Here is an 18,815-nt window from a genome sequence, read left to right as displayed (position 1 = left end):
GGAATAGATGAGGTGATAAGGTTCTCCTAGTGGGCCCCGATCACGTGAAAAAAAGGTAAGCCGGTAGCAAGCCGCGTGGACAACATGTTGGTTGTTAGGGGGATAGACCGATAGTGTGAGTGGTGGATTGTGGAATTGAATTTCCGAACCTTGACCAGAGAGCCAAACACTTTGACTATGTTTAAACTACACCTTGGGATGCATGTATGATCAATACCTAATGTCAAGTCTCTAACAAGCAACTTAGTGTGATGGTAACTAAAGGCAATGCCCTAAATTTCTAAGGATTCATACCATTCCTCTTGTTTCCATTGTAATTGACATAAAGGGAAAAAAGGCGGTTTTAGCTCGATAATGGAAACTTGGTGCAAAAAGGAAAATGAACGAGGAAATATATGTAATCACAATGCGGTAATAGCGATGATTAGGATTGCCGCTTGCATCGTTGTATTCTCAAGTGCCCATGAGCCCCACATATAGTGGGGGTTCATTCATAGGGTGTACACGATTGCTGCAATGCTGGCGACCCGCACCGTTGCCATTGCTACCACTGTTATGATTGTCTTTTTTTGCTTCTTCTCCGCTTGCATGCTGGCATTGGCGTCTCGCCACTTTCATGGTAATTGACATCACCCCCTCAGTCATGAGTGCATCACTTGATTGAATTATCGCGTGGTTAGCATGGCGTTTGGAGTAGCACACCGTAAGTGGCCATGACCACTTCCAAGCAAGGACTAGGACGTGTGTTCATATAAGAGAAGGTTGTATCCTACACTTTGAGGTAGTTGAAGATACATGAAGAAAACTAATCTATGTAAAGAATGCCCCCACGCATGAATGAAAGCACGAACGGATTTAAAGGGGGGCTATAGGGGGCTCAAGCCCTCAATGGATCCCCCCCCCCAATTTGTTTTTGGAAGAAAGAATGAAAAAGAATGGGGGAGCAAGAAGAAGAGAAAGGAGATGAGCCTCCTCTTCATATGTTGGCTGATTCACTACTTATAAGTTAGGAAGTGTGGTTCACGCACTTCAGATTACAAGGCACTATCTGATTGGTAAGTAGTGGCTTAGTAGGAGCTTTGTCACAACCCAACGAAATTGGTTCAGTCAGTTTCCAATCTGACCTAACCAATTCACACAGAGGTATTTCAAGGAGCAGCGCTACGGGCATGTTGTGTTCGGGTTTTGGCACAGCGTGTTTTGGTCATAATAGTATACAGTTGGCAGAATTGTTATTGAAATGTTTGGAATTCCAATACAATCACGGATGAAGAGCTTCTACACGGTGTTCAGAGCCAACTATAGGCTGCTAGTTTGAGTGCCCATGCGTTGATTTTTGGCAAAAATAATCATCACTGGCCTGAGTGAGCCAAGCATTATTTTCTCATGGACACAACTGATCAATACCAGTAAAATTCCGCATACATGTACACTCACAAACCTGCAAAAGTGCAATGTAAAATAGGCCGGGTAAAACGCTACTGCATGCCTGGCAGTCTGCTCGGGTGCTGGACTGGAGCACCATATCAATTTTCTGTTGCGGTTGATACCTATGGCGCTCTCCACGCCTCATCGCAGAAAAACCCTCCAAGCTGCTGTAGGTGGGTCGGCGTTCTGTTCATCTTCCTCCTCGAGCTGCGGTGGCCGGAGTTCGGGATGGGGGCTACCAGAGGTTCCGATGGCCGGCGGCCTTAGAAGAGGGGGTGGGAGTGGCAGGGAGGCCAGACGGCAGCGACGGTGGCTTGAGTAGGCAGTACGCCGGTACGGCCAGACGACGGGATGGGTCGCCAACAGCCGACGGTCGGGAAGACAATCGGTGGGACAGAACCGGAGTGAGGCGCGGAAAATCGACGGATTAGCGTGGCGGCGGCAAGCGGTGGTGGATACGGCGCTGCCGCCGGAGATGGATGAGGAGGGTGGCGGTAGGGCGAGCTGCTCATGGGCCGCAGTGGCGCTTCTGCGACGCGCGCTCGCAGACCCCGAGCAGCCTGAGCCCCCCTCGTTGCCCCTCCGCGTCCTCCGCTCACCGCGACAGCTCCACCTTCATCCCCGCCTCTCTCTCTCTTCTAGCGTTATTGTGACAGAACCGCCAAATTAAAACTCTAATTAAGCTTAATGGCCGTCATTTGAATACATCGGGCGCATTAGCTTAATGGCTTAATTTGGCGATCCTTTCTCAACCCACGGCCCGATCGAAACAACACCGGTAGTCCCACGCGAAGGTGGGCGCAGATGGTACAAGCACGACACATTACTTAAAAATAGAAGAGCGATCCTGACATAAAACATTTAGTTTTACAAACCGAGTACAAATACATAAATAATTTACAAACTTAACTTTACAATAGATACGACTGAAGCTCAAATATAAAAGATCCTACAACTACTCTAATTTTCACCAGTTCTGATCTATCAAGACCAGTCAGACCGGTCCGCGCAAAACAGAACAGCTGCACACTCAGCCCCAAGTGTACAACTCGACCAAGCCCTAGCCTAAGGGTCTCTCTCCACCACTTCCCACCCCTCTGCATCTCTGCGGATGAATTTAACGCAGCAGGGGCAGAAATCGACGTCCGAGTGTCCTGAAATAATAATTGTGGCAACAAACCCTGAGTATACTAATACTCAGCAAGGCTTACCCGACCAGTGGGTATAACTTAGCCCACATATCTAGACATACAAAGCTTTCTGGCTGGTGGTTATTTTTGCATAAAAAGCTTCTAAAAGTGAGTCCTTATTTTTCCACTTTTAGCCCAAATTCTATGTATAACAATCATTAACTAATATTTGCACATGCTAAGCAATCATAACAACATGAGGTATTAATTCATGATAGATATCTCCAACATTACTTTAATTCCATATAACATTACTACGATGTGGTGCTGTGATCAAGGTGCTCATATCCGAGATGCGACTGACGGCGAATCGATTCGATTTAACCTTGCAAGGTGGACCTAACCAACACGGCACGTATTTGCCCCGTCGGACTATACATGCCAACCATTCCCCTCCCCGCCTCGAACTACAGGAACCAGCCCAACGACATATGGTCAGCCGAGCTCAACGTGAGACCACCAAAAGTAAACATGTGCAACCCAATTCTCCGCGACTACTCGACTCGCCCCAGGAGTTGGGTGCGGGTTCCTGTACTTTCGAAGCAAAGTAGTACTCGGCTTACCGGTTTCGACTACCTCCTACTCCCGGCATGCGGTTAGTACAATTCAAACTCGATCACAGGGCCAGGCAACAAACGGTCCTTAACCGACACAGACGGGGCTAACTTTTCCCCGCCCGGGTCTCCAACTTTCCATATCACAATTCAACAACTCATGTACTGGAATGTAAATATATCCTAATTCTCGCGAGTAACCGGAAATTATTCGACTTCTAAATGTCCTACATCTCGCGGGTGACAAAAGTCACTCGACTTCTATCGAGACTATTAAGCATAGCACTTTTATCGTCCTATACATACTAGTATAACTCAGGGGATCCTAGGGATCATGCAACTAGGGTTACAGATAATTTCGACACCTAATGCACAAGTAATAGAAACATATATATAGGTGTCGTAATTTAAAAATAGAAGGATGTGCACCGGGGCTTGCCTTGCGTCTGCTGCTCAACACTGGGGTGAGTGGGGCCTTGGGCCGACTCCCCGCGAACCTCCTCCTGCGGGGCTGACCCCTGCGGCTCCTGTGGCTCCGCAACCACTGCGTATACGGCTCCCTCGGCGGCAGCGTCTACACGTATGCAATGATATGAGAATGCATGCAAATATGATATGCAACAACAATCCTTGAAATACCCAAGTAAACCACTACAAATTTACCCCAAATTTACCCAATTCTACACCCAACAGTTCTATTAAAACCCGGAATATCCGGATTCATACCCGGAGTATCCGGATTCCGAAATCCGGAGTTTCCGGGCCTATACCCGGAGTTTCGCCCGGAGTGTCCCAAACCCGGAGTATCCGGGCCTATACCCGGAGATTTCAAAACCCGGAGTTTCCAGGCCTATACCCGGAGTCTCCGGGCTTGACAGCATTTTCGCCCCAAAAACTGAAATTTTGATTGTGACAAAACCAACCCACCAAATTTGAAACCCTCTTGAATCCTAATTGAAGGATGCATATAGAGATGATTGACCAAAGGAAATCACCTAGAACATCCTAAAACAACCAAATCGGCGAGCCCTAGCTTTTAGTACCTTGAACTAGTCCCTCTTGCAAGAACTCGAAAACGATGTCGCCCCAAGGTGGAATACTTGTAGAAGATGATTCCCCCACGCCGAATGAAGCTCCCTTGGCCTTGGAATCAAGTTGAAATGGAAGATTTCGGAATCTAGAGTTTAGGGGAGAGGGAGAGCTAGTGAGGGAGGTGAGGGGGAGAGAGGTAACAGGAGAGAGTGAGAGTGAGGGATAGAGAGAGTGATAGTTTCCATTTAATTGATTGTGGGGTCCAGATGACCAAATTAGGAAAAATAGAAACCCCATGCCCGGAGTATCCGGGCCAATGTCCGGAGTCTCCGGGTGTTACAATCCTTCCCCCTAAAAGAAATCTCATCCCGAGATTTAATCAATACGCTAAATGGAAAGTTAGGAATTGACTAGTACCTTGATAAACTTGTAGGAATTCTGGACATTTAGTCCGAACAAATTCCTCCGTCTCCCAAGTTGCTTCCCGCTCGGAGTGATTACTCTACTGCACCTTATAGAATTTGCTGGTTTGATTTCGAGTAACTCGGGTTTTGAAATCAACAATTTTCACCGGGTGCTCGGGGTACACAAGATCGGCCTCCAATTGTAACTCATATATATCCACAATCTTGGCGGGAACACGGAGGCATTTTCTGAGCTGCGAGACATGGAATATATTATGGACCGTGGATAAGTGGGCGGGAAGTTCCAGCCGATACGCTACCGGCCCACATTGCTCAACAATAGGAAAAGGCCCAACATAGCGAGGTGCAAGTTTTCCTTTGACCCCGAACCGCTGGACCCCCCTCATTGGAGATACCCGCAAATAGACATGATCCCCCACTTGGAATGAGATAGCTTGTCGCTTTTTGTCCGTGTAACTCTTTTGGCGGGATTGAGCCGCTTTCAAATTTTTCTGGATGAGCTGGACTTGATCTTCAGCTTCATTAACTATATCCGGCCCAAAGAAATTTCTCTCCCCAGCTTCCGACCAATTTAATGGCGTTCTACACCTCCGCCTATATAATGCCTCGAAAGGAGCCATTTGGATACTCTCTTGGTAGCTGTTGTTGTAAGAAAATTCTGCAAGTGGCAGACATTCATCCCACTTTTTAGTGTAAGAGAGTACACAGGCTCGCAGCATATCCTCCAGAATTTGATTGATCCTCTCTGTCTGGCCGTCCGTCTGAGGGTGATAAGCTGAACTACGAATGAGCTGAGTACTCAGGCCCGAGTGGAACTGCTCCCAGAAGCGTGCAACAAACTGGGCATCACGGTCAGAAATAATGGTCCGGGGTACCCCATGCAAGCTAAGGATCCGACTGATATACAACTCAGCATAGTGCTGTGCCCTATAAATGGTCTTCACTGGAAGGAAATGGGCTGACTTCGTGAGACGGTCCACAATCTCCCAAATAGAGTCATACCCCTTTGAGGTCTTGGGAAGCCCAACAATGAAATCCATACTAATATCTTCCCACTTCCACGAGGGTATATTCAGGGGCTGCAAGGGACCAGCTGGCCTCAAATGACTCGCCTTCACCCTTTTGCAAATATCACACTCAGATATATATTTTGCAATTTCCCGCTTCATCCTCGTCCACCAGAATCGCTGTTTTAGATCTTGATACATTTTATTACTGCCCGGGTGAATAGAATATCGGGAAAGATGAGCCTCATCCAGAATTTGTTTCCGAAGCTCAAAATTTTTAGGCACTACTGACCGTTCTTGAAACCAAAGAACCCCCTCACTATCTTGCTGGAAGCATTGAACCCGAGGATCATTCTCACTGAGCCGTTGTTTGATCTTATTCATTCCCGCATCATTTTTCTGAGCCTCCACAATCTGATCTCGGAGGGTAGGTGTGAGGGTAATGTTAGTAAGTGTGCCTTCAGATACAATGGCCAGATTTAATTTTTCCATTTCTTGGCACAAGGTTTCATGCACCATCGAGGCTGAGGTGCAACTGCAACTAGCCTTGCGACTCAGTGCATCCGCAACGACATTCGCCTTACCCGGGTGATAATGAATCTCCAAATCATAATCCTTTATCAGCTCTAACCACCGCCTCTGGCGCAAATTGAGCTCACTCTGGGTAAAAATATACTTAAGACTCTTATGGTCTGAGTATATATGAACAGGATTGCCCAGAAGATAATGGCGCCAGATCTTTAATGCATGCACGACTGCTGCCAGCTCCAGATCATGAGTAGCATAATTTTCTTCGTGCCGTCTGAGGGCTCTGGAAGCATAAGCAATCACCCGTTGATCTTGCATGAGAACGCAGCCTAGGCCTATACCTGATGCATCACAGTACACATCAAAAGGCCGGGTAATATCTGGCTGAGCGAGGACAGGGGCAGACGTCAGAAGTCTTCTCAGAGTCTGAAAAGCCTGCTCACATTTGTCATCCCAATTAAATCTCACCCCTTTCTTGAGTAGTTCAGTCATGGGTCTAGCAATTTTTGAGAAGTCCGGAACAAACCGCCGGTAATACCCTGCTAGTCCAAGGAAACTCCGGATCTCTGAAATAGACTCTGGAGTCTTCCAATTCAGGACATCCTGAATCTTGCTAGGATCAACAGAAATACCCTTTTCTGAGATGATGTGACCCAAAAACTGGACTTCTTTGAGCCAGAAATCACATTTGCTGAATTTGGCATACAGCTTGTGCTCCCGCAGGCGCTGAAGCACAATACGGAGATGCTCTGCATGCTCTTCTTCATTCTTGGAAAATATCAGGATGTCATCAATGAAAATCACGACAAACTTATCTAACTCGGGCATGAACACCGAGTTCATGAGATACATGAAATGAGCAGGGGCATTCGTTAGCCCGAAAGACATGACCAGATATTCAAAAAGTCCATATCTGGTGGAAAAAGCCGTCTTAGGAATATCCTCAGCTCTAATCTTTATCTGATAATAGCCAGAGCGGAGATCAATCTTGGAAAACACCTTGGCCCCGAATAGCTGATCAAACAGAATATCGATCCGGGGAAGGGGATATTTATTTTTGATTGTGACGGCATTCAGAAGTCTATAGTCCACACACAACCTGAGGCTTTCATCTTTCTTTTTCACAAAGAGTGCAGGACAGCCCCAAGGTGAAGTGCTAGGACGAATGTAACCCTTATCAAGCAACTCTTGCAATTGTTTCTTTAGCTCAGCTAACTCATTGGGTGGCATCCGGTAAGGCCTCCTAGAAATCGGTGCCGTACCCGGTTGCAATTCAATTGTAAACTCCACATCACGATCAGGTGGCATTCCCGGCAAATCATCCGGAAAGACGTCCGGATATTCACACACCACTGGTATGTCTGCTAACTTTTTGCCCTCAACCTGATTGACCGTGGGAGTTACTGACATGTGATCCCTCAAGTTCAAGGTCATACTACCATGGATAGAATATTTGATGTGCACAGATTGTGAGGTCGTGTCCAGATTAACTCCCTGACCTTCCATCCAATTCATACCCAATATAATATCTATCCTTTGTGTTGGTAACACTATCAGGGCTGTAGGAAAAATTTTATCATGCAATTGCAGGGGTACTTGCTTGACAAACTGATTAGTGATTAACTTTCCCCCAGGTGAGTAAATCTGATACGGTTTGGGCATGCTTTCTATCTTCAGTCCTAATCTAACCGCACATTCTTTGCTAATAAAAGTATGGGATGCCCCTGAATCAAATAATACTGTAACAGGTCGATCGTTTACTGAGAACGTATCCGCCATCACTGGAGCGCCCTCAGGAATACCCTCGAGGGTGGTGTAGTGCACTTGTCCCGGCTTGAAGTGGGCCACACTCTGCTTCTGACCCTGCTGGCTTGATTGCTGGCCTTGCTTGGGTGGCACTGGGCAGTTCCGTGCAAAGTGACCCGGCTGCCCACAGTTATAGCATGGGAGTAAATTGGGGCGCATCCCCGGCTGCTGCACCCAGACCTTCTGCTCATTCTGCTGAGGAGCAGGAGGCCTGACTATCCCCTGTGGCTGAGTATACTGATGGGGCCTATATCCCCACTGCTGCTGTGGCTGGTGCTGGAAGGGGACTCGCTGTGGGCCCGACTGGACAAGGCGAAACCGCTGTGGGGCGCTGCTCGAAGATCCTGCTGCCGGTGCTTTTCTCTTTTTCTCCGCCTTATGAGCCAGGTGGGCGTCCTCCTGAATGATAGCCCCATTCACCAGTTCACTGAACGTGTTGAACTTGAACATTGCTAGGCGATCCTGGAGCTTGCTGCTAAGCCCCTGCCTGAAGCACGCCTGTTTCTTCTCATCCGTGTCTACATGATAACCAGCATATTGGGATAGGGTGTTGAACGTCTGGGCATACTGCATCACACTGTTGTTGCCCTGCTTTAGGGCCAAGAACTCAGTCAACTTTCTTCTAATTACCCCCGCTGGGACATGATGTGCCCTAAAGGCTTCCCTGAACTCTGCCAACGTGAATTGAGTGCCAGCCGGAAACATAGCCACGTGGTTGTCCCACCACGTACGTGCGGGACCTCGGAGCTGCTGTGCTGCAAAGGCAGCTTTGTCCCCATCATTGTATGGGTATAGCGTGAATTTGGATTCGATGGTCTTAAGCCAGCTGTCGGCTTCCAATGGCTCGTCTGCTTTGTGAAAGAGTGGAGGCTGGGTTCCCAGGAACTCTTGATACCCAGGAACAGGTGGTGGGTGGTGTCCTGGCCGTGGCGCTGCCCCTTGCTCCACGAGCCGACGAAGGAGTGCCGTCTGCTCGTCGCGCCCCGTCAACATGGCCGCAATGGCCTGAGCCAAATCCGGAGGGTTCGGTGGTTCCCCCATTCTGCATCCAGCCATGGTTGGATTAGTACCATAACTTTAATTATAAAACAATCCACCATGGAAGAACGCAGGAAGCGTAAAGTAAACCAAAAAGCCAGGAATCTTTTCCAACCAAATCCGGAATATCCGGATTTTCACCCGGAATATCCGGGTATTCATGTCACGTTTACATTATTCCCACCCACTAAATGCAAGAATCCTTTTTAAATCAATGAATGGCATGATGCACAATGCATGATCGTCCTACGGTAACCTCTCAGCCCAAACCCACCGTTTACACGCGACCCTAATACTAACTCTATAGGGCTTAGTACGAATAACCCCACCAAATTTTTCTTTAAATTAGAAACTCATTTTTAACTTAAGAAATTTTTAACCAAAATAGTCGTACTCGTACCACCCCCAGTGCGTTTCGGCTCTGATACCAGCTGTGACAGAACCGCCAAATTAAAACTCTAATTAAGCCTAATGGCCGTCATTTGAACACATCGGGCGCATTAGCTTAATGGCTTAATTTGGCGATCCTTTCTCAACCCACGGCCCGATCGAAACAACACCGGTAGTCCCACGCGAAGGTGGGCGCAGATGGTACAAGCACGACACATTACTTAAAAATAGAAGAGCGATCCTGACATAAAACATTTAGTTTTACAAACCGAGTACAAATACATAAATAATCTACAAACTTAACTTTACAATAGATACGACTGAAGCTCAAATATAAAAGATCCTACAACTACTCTAATTTTCACCAGTTCTGATCTATCAAGACCGGTCAGACCGGTCCGCGCAAAACAGAACAGCTGCACACTCAGCCCCAAGTGTACAACTCGACCAAGCCCTAGCCTAAGGGTCTCTCTCCACCACTTCCCACCCCTCTGCATCTCTGCGGATGAATTTAACGCAGCAGGGGCAGAAATCGACATCCGAGTGTCCTGAAATAATAATTGTGGCAACAAACCCTGAGTATACTAATACTCAGCAAGGCTTACCCGACCAGTGGGTATAACTTAGCCCACATATCTAGACATACAAAGCTTTCTGGCTGGTGGTTATTTTTGCATAAAAAGCTTCTAAAAGTGAGTCCTTATTTTTCCACTTTTAGCCCAAATTCTATGTATAACAATCATTATCTAATATTTGCACATGCTAAGCAATCATAACAACATGAGGTATTAATTCATGATAGATATCTCCAACATTACTTTAATTCCATATAACATTACTACGATGTGGTGCTGTGATCAAGGTGCTCATATCCGAGATGCGACTGACGGCGAATCGATTCGATTTAACCTTGCAAGGTGGACCTAACCAACACGGCACGTATTTGCCCCGTCGGACTATACATGCCAACCATTCCCCTCCCCGCCTCGAACTACAGGAACCAGCCCAACGACATATGGTCAGCCGAGCTCAACGTGAGACCACCAAAAGTAAACATGTGCAACCCAATTCTCCGCGACTACTCGACTCGCCCCAGGAGTTGGGTGCGGGTTCCTGTACTTTCGAAGCAAAGTAGTACTCGGCTTACCGGTTTCGACTACCTCCTACTCCCGGCATGCGGTTAGTACAATTCAAACTCGATCACAGGGCCAGGCAACAAACGGTCCTTAACCGACACAGACGGGGCTAACTTTTCCCCGCCCGGGTCTCCAACTTTCCATATCACAATTCAACAACTCATGTACTGGAATGTAAATATATCCTAATTCTCGCGAGTAACCGGAAATTATTCGACTTCTAAATGTCCTACATCTCGCGGGTGACAAAAGTCACTCGACTTCTATCGAGACTATTAAGCATAGCACTTTTATCGTCCTATACATACTAGTATAACTCAGGGGATCCTAGGGATCATGCAACTAGGGTTACAGATAATTTCGACACCTAATGCACAAGTAATAGAAACATATATATAGGTGTCGTAATTTAAAAATAGAAGGATGTGCACCGGGGCTTGCCTTGCGTCTGCTGCTCAACACTGGGGTGAGTGGGGCCTTGGGCCGACTCCCCGCGAACCTCCTCCTGCGGGGCTGACCCCTGCGGCTCCTGTGGCTCCGCAACCACTGCGTATACGGCTCCCTCGGCGGCAGCGTCTACACGTATGCAATGATATGAGAATGCATGCAAATACGATGCAATGATATGAGAATGCATGCAAATACGATATGCAACAACAATCCTTAAAATACCCAAGTAAATCACTATAAATTTACCCCAAATTTACCCAATTCTACACCCAACAGTTCTATTAAAACCCGGAATATCCGGATTCATACCCGGAGTATCCGGATTCCGAAATCCGGAGTTTCCGGGCCTATACCCGGAGTTTCGCCCGGAGTGTCCCAAACCCGGAGTATCCGGGACTATACCCGGAGATTTCAAAACCCGGAGTTTCCGGGCCTATACCCGGAGTCTCCGGGCTTGACAGCATTTTCGCCCCAAACCTGAAATTTTGATTGTGACAAAACCAACCCACCAAATTTGAAACCCTCTTGAATCCTAATTGAAGGATGCATATAGAGATGATTGACCAAAGGAAATCACCTAGAACATCCTAAAACAACCAAATCGGCGAGCCCTATCTTTTAGTACCTTGAACTAGTCCCTCTTGCAAGAACTCGAAAACAATGTCGCCCCAAGGTGGAATACTTGTAGAAGATGATTCCCCCACGCCGAATGAAGCTCCCTTGGCCTTGGAATCAAGTTGAAATGGAAGATTTCGGAATCTAGAGCTTAGGGGAGAGGGAGAGCTAGTGAGGGAGGTGAGGGGGAGAGAGGTAACGGGAGAGAGTGAGAGTGAGGGATAGAGAGAGTGATAGTTTCCATTTAATTGATTGTGGGGTCCAGATGACCAAATTAGGAAAAATAGAAATCCCATGCCCGGAGTATCCGGGCCAATGTCCGGAGTCTCCGGGTGTTACAGTTATTTCTTCGCCGGAGCCACGAACCAGTTGGCCTCTCTTCCTCTTGTTCACAAGACGTCTCTTGCCGATCTCCACCTGCGCGGCTCTCTCCATGTCGCACGTCGCGACGTAGCTTGCGTAAGGAGGGATGCGGGACTGCCACACCAGCACGTCGAACCGCTTCTCCCCGGCCGGGACGGCGCCGCCGGCGACGTCCAGCATCGTCACCTTCGGGAGCTCGCTCCGCGACACGCCCGTCGACTTGCGCCTGTTGTAGAACAAGCACGGCGCGCTACGGCCACCCTTCACCGGCACGCCGGGGTGGTAGTACGCCGCCTTCTCCTCCGGACGGCCACGACCCCCGGGGACGGCGGCGCCGAGCTGCAACGCCGTCACCCCGACGGACACCCTCAGCACGCGACGCCAGGACCGCGCGCTCAGGTCGGCGAGGAGCGACGCGGAGGTCTTGCTCACCGCGGCGAACGACGTGAGGTCCGGGATGCCCGCGAACAGCGCCGTGGCGACGCGCACGAGCTCCGGGCGCTCCTCCGGGTCGGCGCCTCCGAACGCCAACGCTTTGAACAGGTACCAGAGCTCCTCCCGGCGCGGCGCGCGCAGCCTGAGCGGCGGCACGGTGCCCAGGCCCGAGTGCCTCTCCGCCCTGCTGATGACTATGATCTTGCTCTCCCCGTGCGCGCGGCGGCGAAGGGACGATTGGAACCCCCTCCAACGCTCCTCATCCTTGTCGCCGCCGGCGAAGTCGATCACGATCAGGGACCTTTGATCTGTGTCGACCAAACCTCGAAGAGGCTCCTGGCCCTGCACGTCGAGATCGTCACCGCAGAGGCGATGAATCTTGGCGAAGTGGTCTCGCACCCTCTCCTCGAGACACGCGTGCTCGACCAGCGTCCGCTTGCCGACCTCGTGAGGGCCGATGACGGGGAGGACATCCAGATCCCGAGCAGGCTGCAGCAGGAAGCTGACGATCTGCTCCTTCTCCATCTGCCGCCCGAACATGCAGCTCTCCATGAACAGGTAGGCGCTGTACGGCTGCCGGCCGACGCGGGGGCAGCCGCCGAGGAGCACGACGAACTCCTTCATGTCGCCCAGCGCAGCTTCCATGCTTTCCACCGCAACGGACAGGGACAACCCACCTGCGGCATCTCTGCCCGAAGGAAAGCGAGCGACCGTACCGGGCAAGGCGGCTCGCCGCCGGAAGGCGTCGAGGACGTAGGAGCCCCGGCACATCTCTCCCCGCAGGTGGTTGAGCTGCAGCAGCATCGCCCGGCTGGTGAGCTGACGCGCCTCGGCCTCCTCGACGACGACGTGGGCTCGTAGCAGCGATCGCTGCAGCCTGACGACGTCGTCGGTGGAGCCTGGCTCCGCGAACTTGCTGATGAGGAAGGAGACCAGCCGGCCGACGAGGTCGCTGGCAACTGCAGAGAGCAGAACCTCCATTGCAACTTTGCAAGGGCCAATGCCTCCTCGATTTCAATTTTAACAGTCCTCAAAAATTTCTGTTTGACTGAACAGGAATCATGGTTTTAAATCGCCGGCTAAGGCATTTAGCGGCAAGACTACCGTTACGGCGTTTAGCGGGCTATAGGCGGCGTTTAGCGGGCTATAGCCGGCTATAGCGGGCTAAATGCCATAGCGATTGTCTTTCCTGGAAGCTATAGCCATCTATAGCGGAAGCTATAGCCGGCTATTTAGAACCTTGACAGGATAATGTCAACAGGGAAGTAGACTGGTTTGGAATTTTGTTCGCCCTTGATTATGTGTGCGGTTGCGATGGTGATAGATCACTCACCGGTCACCGCAATGACTTCGCCCGTGACCAGGTACAGAAAAGATTAGCATCGCTTCCCTTCCATCAACGACACGGACCGTCTGTCTTTTCCCTCCTTGCAGGAAGCGTATGCTGACTGGGGTTGCATAGAAACTTGCTAGTCTTCCCAGGATGGCACTCTAGATGCTCAAAATTCCATCAAGACAATGCCACTGTACTCTTGCCAGGTTCGCATTGAACTCAAACTGCAGCTCTTAATTCTAAAGATATCCAGTTCTCCTGCTTATATTGAGCAGCAGAAGAGAGGGAGGGAGAGGGAAAGAGAGGGAGGGAGAGGGGGAGAGAGAGAGCAACCAAGCTCCCCAAAAATCCTTACTGGCCTGTGCAAAATTCAGCTGCCCCAGTATAAGGGTGTCCCAGGACAGGACTCGAAATTGGTGGATCTATTTTGGTTTCAGCTACTATGAATTTACAAGTTACACCTTCGTACAGTTTGCTCCGGTGCGACTGTGAGGAAATAGCACTATGCAAGATCCGAGAAGTGTGAACCCACGAAAATTCTGCTCCAAGAGAAAGATTGTATTTTATTTATATCATATCAGTATGGTGATCTCACAGCTGTATTTGACATATAAGCAGCCCGAAAGCCTATAGGATCAATAGGATTTCCTTATATCAGAACTTGCTAAAGAACTCACAAATGTGATCAGAGACCTCATTAGGCTTCTCCTGGTTGATGAAGTGGCTCACTCCCTCCATGACAACAACATCCTCAAGATTTGGCACGCTAGCCTTGAAGCCACCTTTGTGGATGTAGTCCTGTACCCCCGGAGTGTTGTATGTAATGTCTAGGTCCCCAACAATGAATTTTGTTGTAACTTTTATTGGAGCACTAGTCCATGGTGCGGCAAGCTCCCAATTCCTGCATGAACACAAAACCAATCTGATGGGATCAATGCCTTTGTCAGCTCTAAACAAAGCCTCCATACATAAAATTCAAATTGACACTGACTGCACCATCTGAAATCTAATTCAGGCATACATACATACCAACTGTTGTTGTTAAGATAAATATATTTCATTATATCTGTCATTAAGTCCTCTCCTTTTTAAAGGTTTGGCAAACATTTCAAGAGTGATAGCTCCTTCTAGGATGTGAATTAAAAAATCATAAAGATATGCACTACAGAATGTCAAACCATCTAAACATCTGAAAGCATAAAACGACAGTAAAATAATTAAGGTATGCACTGCAGAATAACAGATGAGTAACATCGGTTGACTGCGAAGTGAAACTTGACTTGTATGATGGCAAATAATAAAACAGGGACTTAATTGTGTGATGGCAAATAATTGCTTGCCTGAATTAAAAAGTAAATTGAAAATCAAAATTGTGAGAGTGAACCATGATACATACAGGTCCATGCATCTGTAGTAATTAAGTCCTCCAGTAAAACCTGTCTTTGCAAATTTTTCTGCGTAGTAGGAAATATCTTCCTCTGATAGCCATGGAGGGCAAGTTCCATCTGAATCAAGCGAGTCAAAGAAGCTCTGGTCCTTGGGTAGAATAAGAGCAGCTGGCTTGCGCATGCCAAATGTCTTATTAAACACATACTTAATATCGTATCTAGCAAATTCAGCTTCAGCAACTCCAGGTTCCTGCAGGGATCTTGGATCATTATGCAATTCAAATGTGCAATATTATTTTTTGTAGAAAGTATATCATATAAAATAAATAAACATCAATAGCTGACTCCATACAACCACACTAAGGAAATGCTGCATTTTATATTCAAAATAACCTTAAGAAGTTGAGTATTTCAAGAGAGTGGCATCCAAGAGTTTTAGTTGCTCTTGGAGATCTAGATCAACTAAAGTCACTGCAACAATCTGAATTGTTAATTTTTACAGCTCTGAAAGACCTGCTGCTGTGTGCAGATGTTCAGTTGGTAGAGCCCCAAAGAAGGCTTGATATTTTCTACGAAACAATATGCTTTTACCAGACCATTGTTGTAATTGATAGTGTGTTGACGTTAATTTCTTTTAGGGGAAAAAGTCATGGGACTAAGTATTCAAGCTTTCTATCAAATGATCTGCTAACAATCTCTAAGTTGGGTCTAGGGGTGTTGTACTTCATTTCTAAATCAAACAATCTTTCAATTCGCGGCTATTGTGTCACCCTTATGTGTCTGCAACTGTAGATAGCTGTTATTCTTCACTCCCAGTATTAGCTGAGCTGCGTTGCCAAATCCACTCCTTCCCTTGAATAGGCACCAAGTAATCATTCTCATTCCAGCATCCATCCAACCAATCAGCCAAATTAAACAACACCTTGTTTAGATGCAAAATTCAAAATCTCAAGACTATCACATCGAATGTGTGCGGCACGTGCATGGAGTATTAAATCTAGACGAAATAAAAAACTAATTACAAAGTTTGCTTGTAAATTACGAGACGAATCTAATGAGCCTAATCACTCCACGATTAGACACTAAATTGTTATAGTAACACATGCTCTGATGACGGATTAATTAGACTCATTAGATTTGTCTCGTAGTTTACAGACGGAATGTATAATTTACTTTATAATTAGTCCACGTTTAATACTTCAAATGTGTGCCGGCATATCCGATGTGTCATTCACAGAGTGAATTGTCGCATCTAAATAAGGCCCAAGTCCACTAGCAGAGCAAAACCACGTCCATTTAATGGTTGCCAGGACAGAGGACAACATTTCTACTCGTCACATAAATAGAGACAACTGATTCTGCCTGCTAGGACTAGGAGTAGTACACAATCGGAAAGGAAGCAGAGTACTCCACTGGTTACCTGGAAGCGGCACATGTAGTGGTTTTCCCCGCAGGCGGCCTTGATGGTCTGGAGCGGGCTCCTCTCCGGGCGCCGCGGTTGGTAGACGACGCTGAGGTTCACGAGCGCCCGCACCAGGTCCGGCCGGAGGAGGCACAGCTGCCACGCCACGATGGCGCCCCAGTCGTGCCCCACGACGAACACCTGCCGCATAGCAGAATACCCAATCCAAAAAAAAAGAGAAAAAAATAAGAGGAAGTCAACGTCGAGTCGCTGCCTCGCAGCTTCGGTGTGCCAGGAATCGAACGGGTTGCCGCTGCCGCCGCGAAACCTGGGGCTGGCCGAGGTCGGCGATGAGCGCGACGAGGTCCCCGACGGCGTGGAAGGTGGTGTAGGCGGACGCGTCGGGCGGGGTGTCAGAGTCGCCGTAGCCGCGGAGGTCGGGCGCCACGGCGCGGTAGCCCCGCGCCGCCAGGGCGGCCATCTGGTGGCGCCAGCCGTACCAGAGGTCCGGGAAGCCGTGCAGCAGCAGCACCGCGGGGGCGGCGCCGCCGCCCTCGGGCCCCGCCTCCGCCACGTGCAGGCGGACGCCGTTCGCCTCCACCGTCCGGTGCCGCACGCCCTCCACCGCCGCCGCCATCCCTATCCTATGCGCCCTCCTCACCGAGGCGCAGCGCAGTGGCTGAGGCAGCTGCTGCTCGTCGCGCAGCCAGCCGCCTGCTTTTGTAGCGGGGCCGGCCGGCTGGTGGCTTTGGGGGCGCAGCTGGGGGATTTGGGGCCGTGCGAGGCCGCGGAACGGACGGGCGGCGCGGGCGAACCGGCCGAGAGTTTGTGCGGATCTGTGGGGGGCGCCGCCGCGCCGGCAGCGGCAGGCGGCAGGCGGCAGGCGGCAGGCGGCAGGCGGCAGGGGCTTGGCAGCGTTCGGGGATTGGACGGGTGTCGCTGCTCGAAATCCTCGTTATCGCAGACTTGCTGGAGCAGAGCCGGCGTGGATTCTCTAACTTCCTGAAGCAAAGTCACAGGTGTCTTTCCTCTTCTTGGATGCCACCCATTCTCCATCCAACGGCTGCCGCAGATTTTTGCTTACTCAATACAAAACTAATCAGTCCAGCTTCAGTTCTTGGTCCCGAAGAGATCCAGCTCGGAGAAAAATAAGTAGCCGAATTCATCGTTATTCCATTATTCCTATTTCAAAGCTTATCATTCAAGGGAAAAATAACCTCTCTTTTTTTCATTTGCTCCTTATTACATGGGTGGAAGAGCAAAAATAGGATTTTGAAAAAAAGAAAGATATTAAAAATAAAATTGACTTTTGCAACCCTTTTTATGTGTACAAAAAAGAGTTGTGATTTCTTCTTATTCCCATAGAACATGTAGTAACAAGAACATGAAATTATAAATAGCAACAAAAAAAATTCTTGCACGATCTAAATCTAAGGAAGAGATTTATTTTATTATTTTGGAGCATGAAACTGTACGCTCCAAATACTAAAGTGAAATGGTTGTTTAATCCTGCACTAAAAGAGTGTGTAATGTTTTTCAACTCATCCCTTTCTGTTTATTGTCTCCTCTACTGAGTTGGGCACGTTCCCCTCCCAAGCTAGGCTCTTAATTGGGCTAAATCATCATTTGTGCTAGATGTTGTGCATGAAAAGCTTGAGGGATTTAGCAGAAGACGTTGGATGGAGAATGGGTGGTATCCGATAAGGAGAAAGTCACCTGTGACTTTGCTTCAGGAAGTTAGAGAATCCACGCCGGAGCAGAGCTAGCTGAAGGAGCACAGTGGGCGAGAGTGCCTGGCGTAATGCATTTCCTATTAATTTTCGTAGGATTTCAAACACGAAATATTGGAAAGAGGGGGGACAGAAAACTATTATACTACTTCTATCTCAAAATATAAACATTTCTAGGTTTAATCAAAGTCAAATTTATTCAACTTTAACCATCAATATTCTTATGAATGAATTATTTTAAATATATGAACACTTATATATTATGATAATTGCTTTATAACGAATCTAGTAATATTATTTTTATCTTATACATCTTTATAAATTATTTACTATTTATAGTTAAAATTGAATAAATTTAATTTTGACCAAACTTAAAAATACTTATATTGTGGGACGGAGGGAGTACAAATTAGAATTAGAGAGGACATGTTCTTTCGTGCAGGCTGAAGATCAGACTGCTCGATCCAGATCTCCCAAAGGCCATGATGGTTTTCCGAGTATTAATAATTTTTCAGGCCATCCATTTGAATGTTTTCCGAGTATTAATAATTTTTCAGGCCATCCA

At 48.1% G+C, this 18,815-nt stretch overlaps 2 protein-coding genes across 2 annotated transcripts; both read right to left on the bottom strand.

The window, feature by feature from the left end:
- Positions 1 to 10,868: 10,868 nt before the first annotated feature.
- On the bottom strand, positions 10,869 to 13,378 carry LOC120674572 (disease resistance protein RGA2-like). The gene is made up of 2 exons (XM_039955735.1): positions 11,966 to 13,378; positions 10,869 to 10,901 (listed from the first exon to the last, which is right to left on the bottom strand). The coding sequence occupies exons 1-2, from the start codon at positions 13,376 to 13,378 to the stop codon at positions 10,869 to 10,871; spliced, it is 1,446 nt and encodes a 481-aa protein (XP_039811669.1).
- An 889-nt stretch (positions 13,379 to 14,267) lies between these two features.
- Positions 14,268 to 17,484, bottom strand: LOC120676511 (epoxide hydrolase A-like). The gene is made up of 4 exons (XM_039957837.1): positions 16,849 to 17,484; positions 16,539 to 16,721; positions 15,127 to 15,368; positions 14,268 to 14,631 (listed from the first exon to the last, which is right to left on the bottom strand). The coding sequence occupies exons 1-4, from the start codon at positions 17,155 to 17,157 to the stop codon at positions 14,385 to 14,387; spliced, it is 981 nt and encodes a 326-aa protein (XP_039813771.1). The 5' UTR covers positions 17,158 to 17,484; the 3' UTR covers positions 14,268 to 14,384.
- Positions 17,485 to 18,815: the final 1,331 nt, after the last annotated feature.

This window comes from Panicum virgatum, chromosome 5N (genome assembly GCF_016808335.1).
Source record: "Panicum virgatum strain AP13 chromosome 5N, P.virgatum_v5, whole genome shotgun sequence".
Taxonomy (NCBI): Eukaryota; Viridiplantae; Streptophyta; class Magnoliopsida; order Poales; family Poaceae; genus Panicum; species Panicum virgatum.
This window is presented reverse-complemented; position numbering and strand designations above follow the sequence as displayed.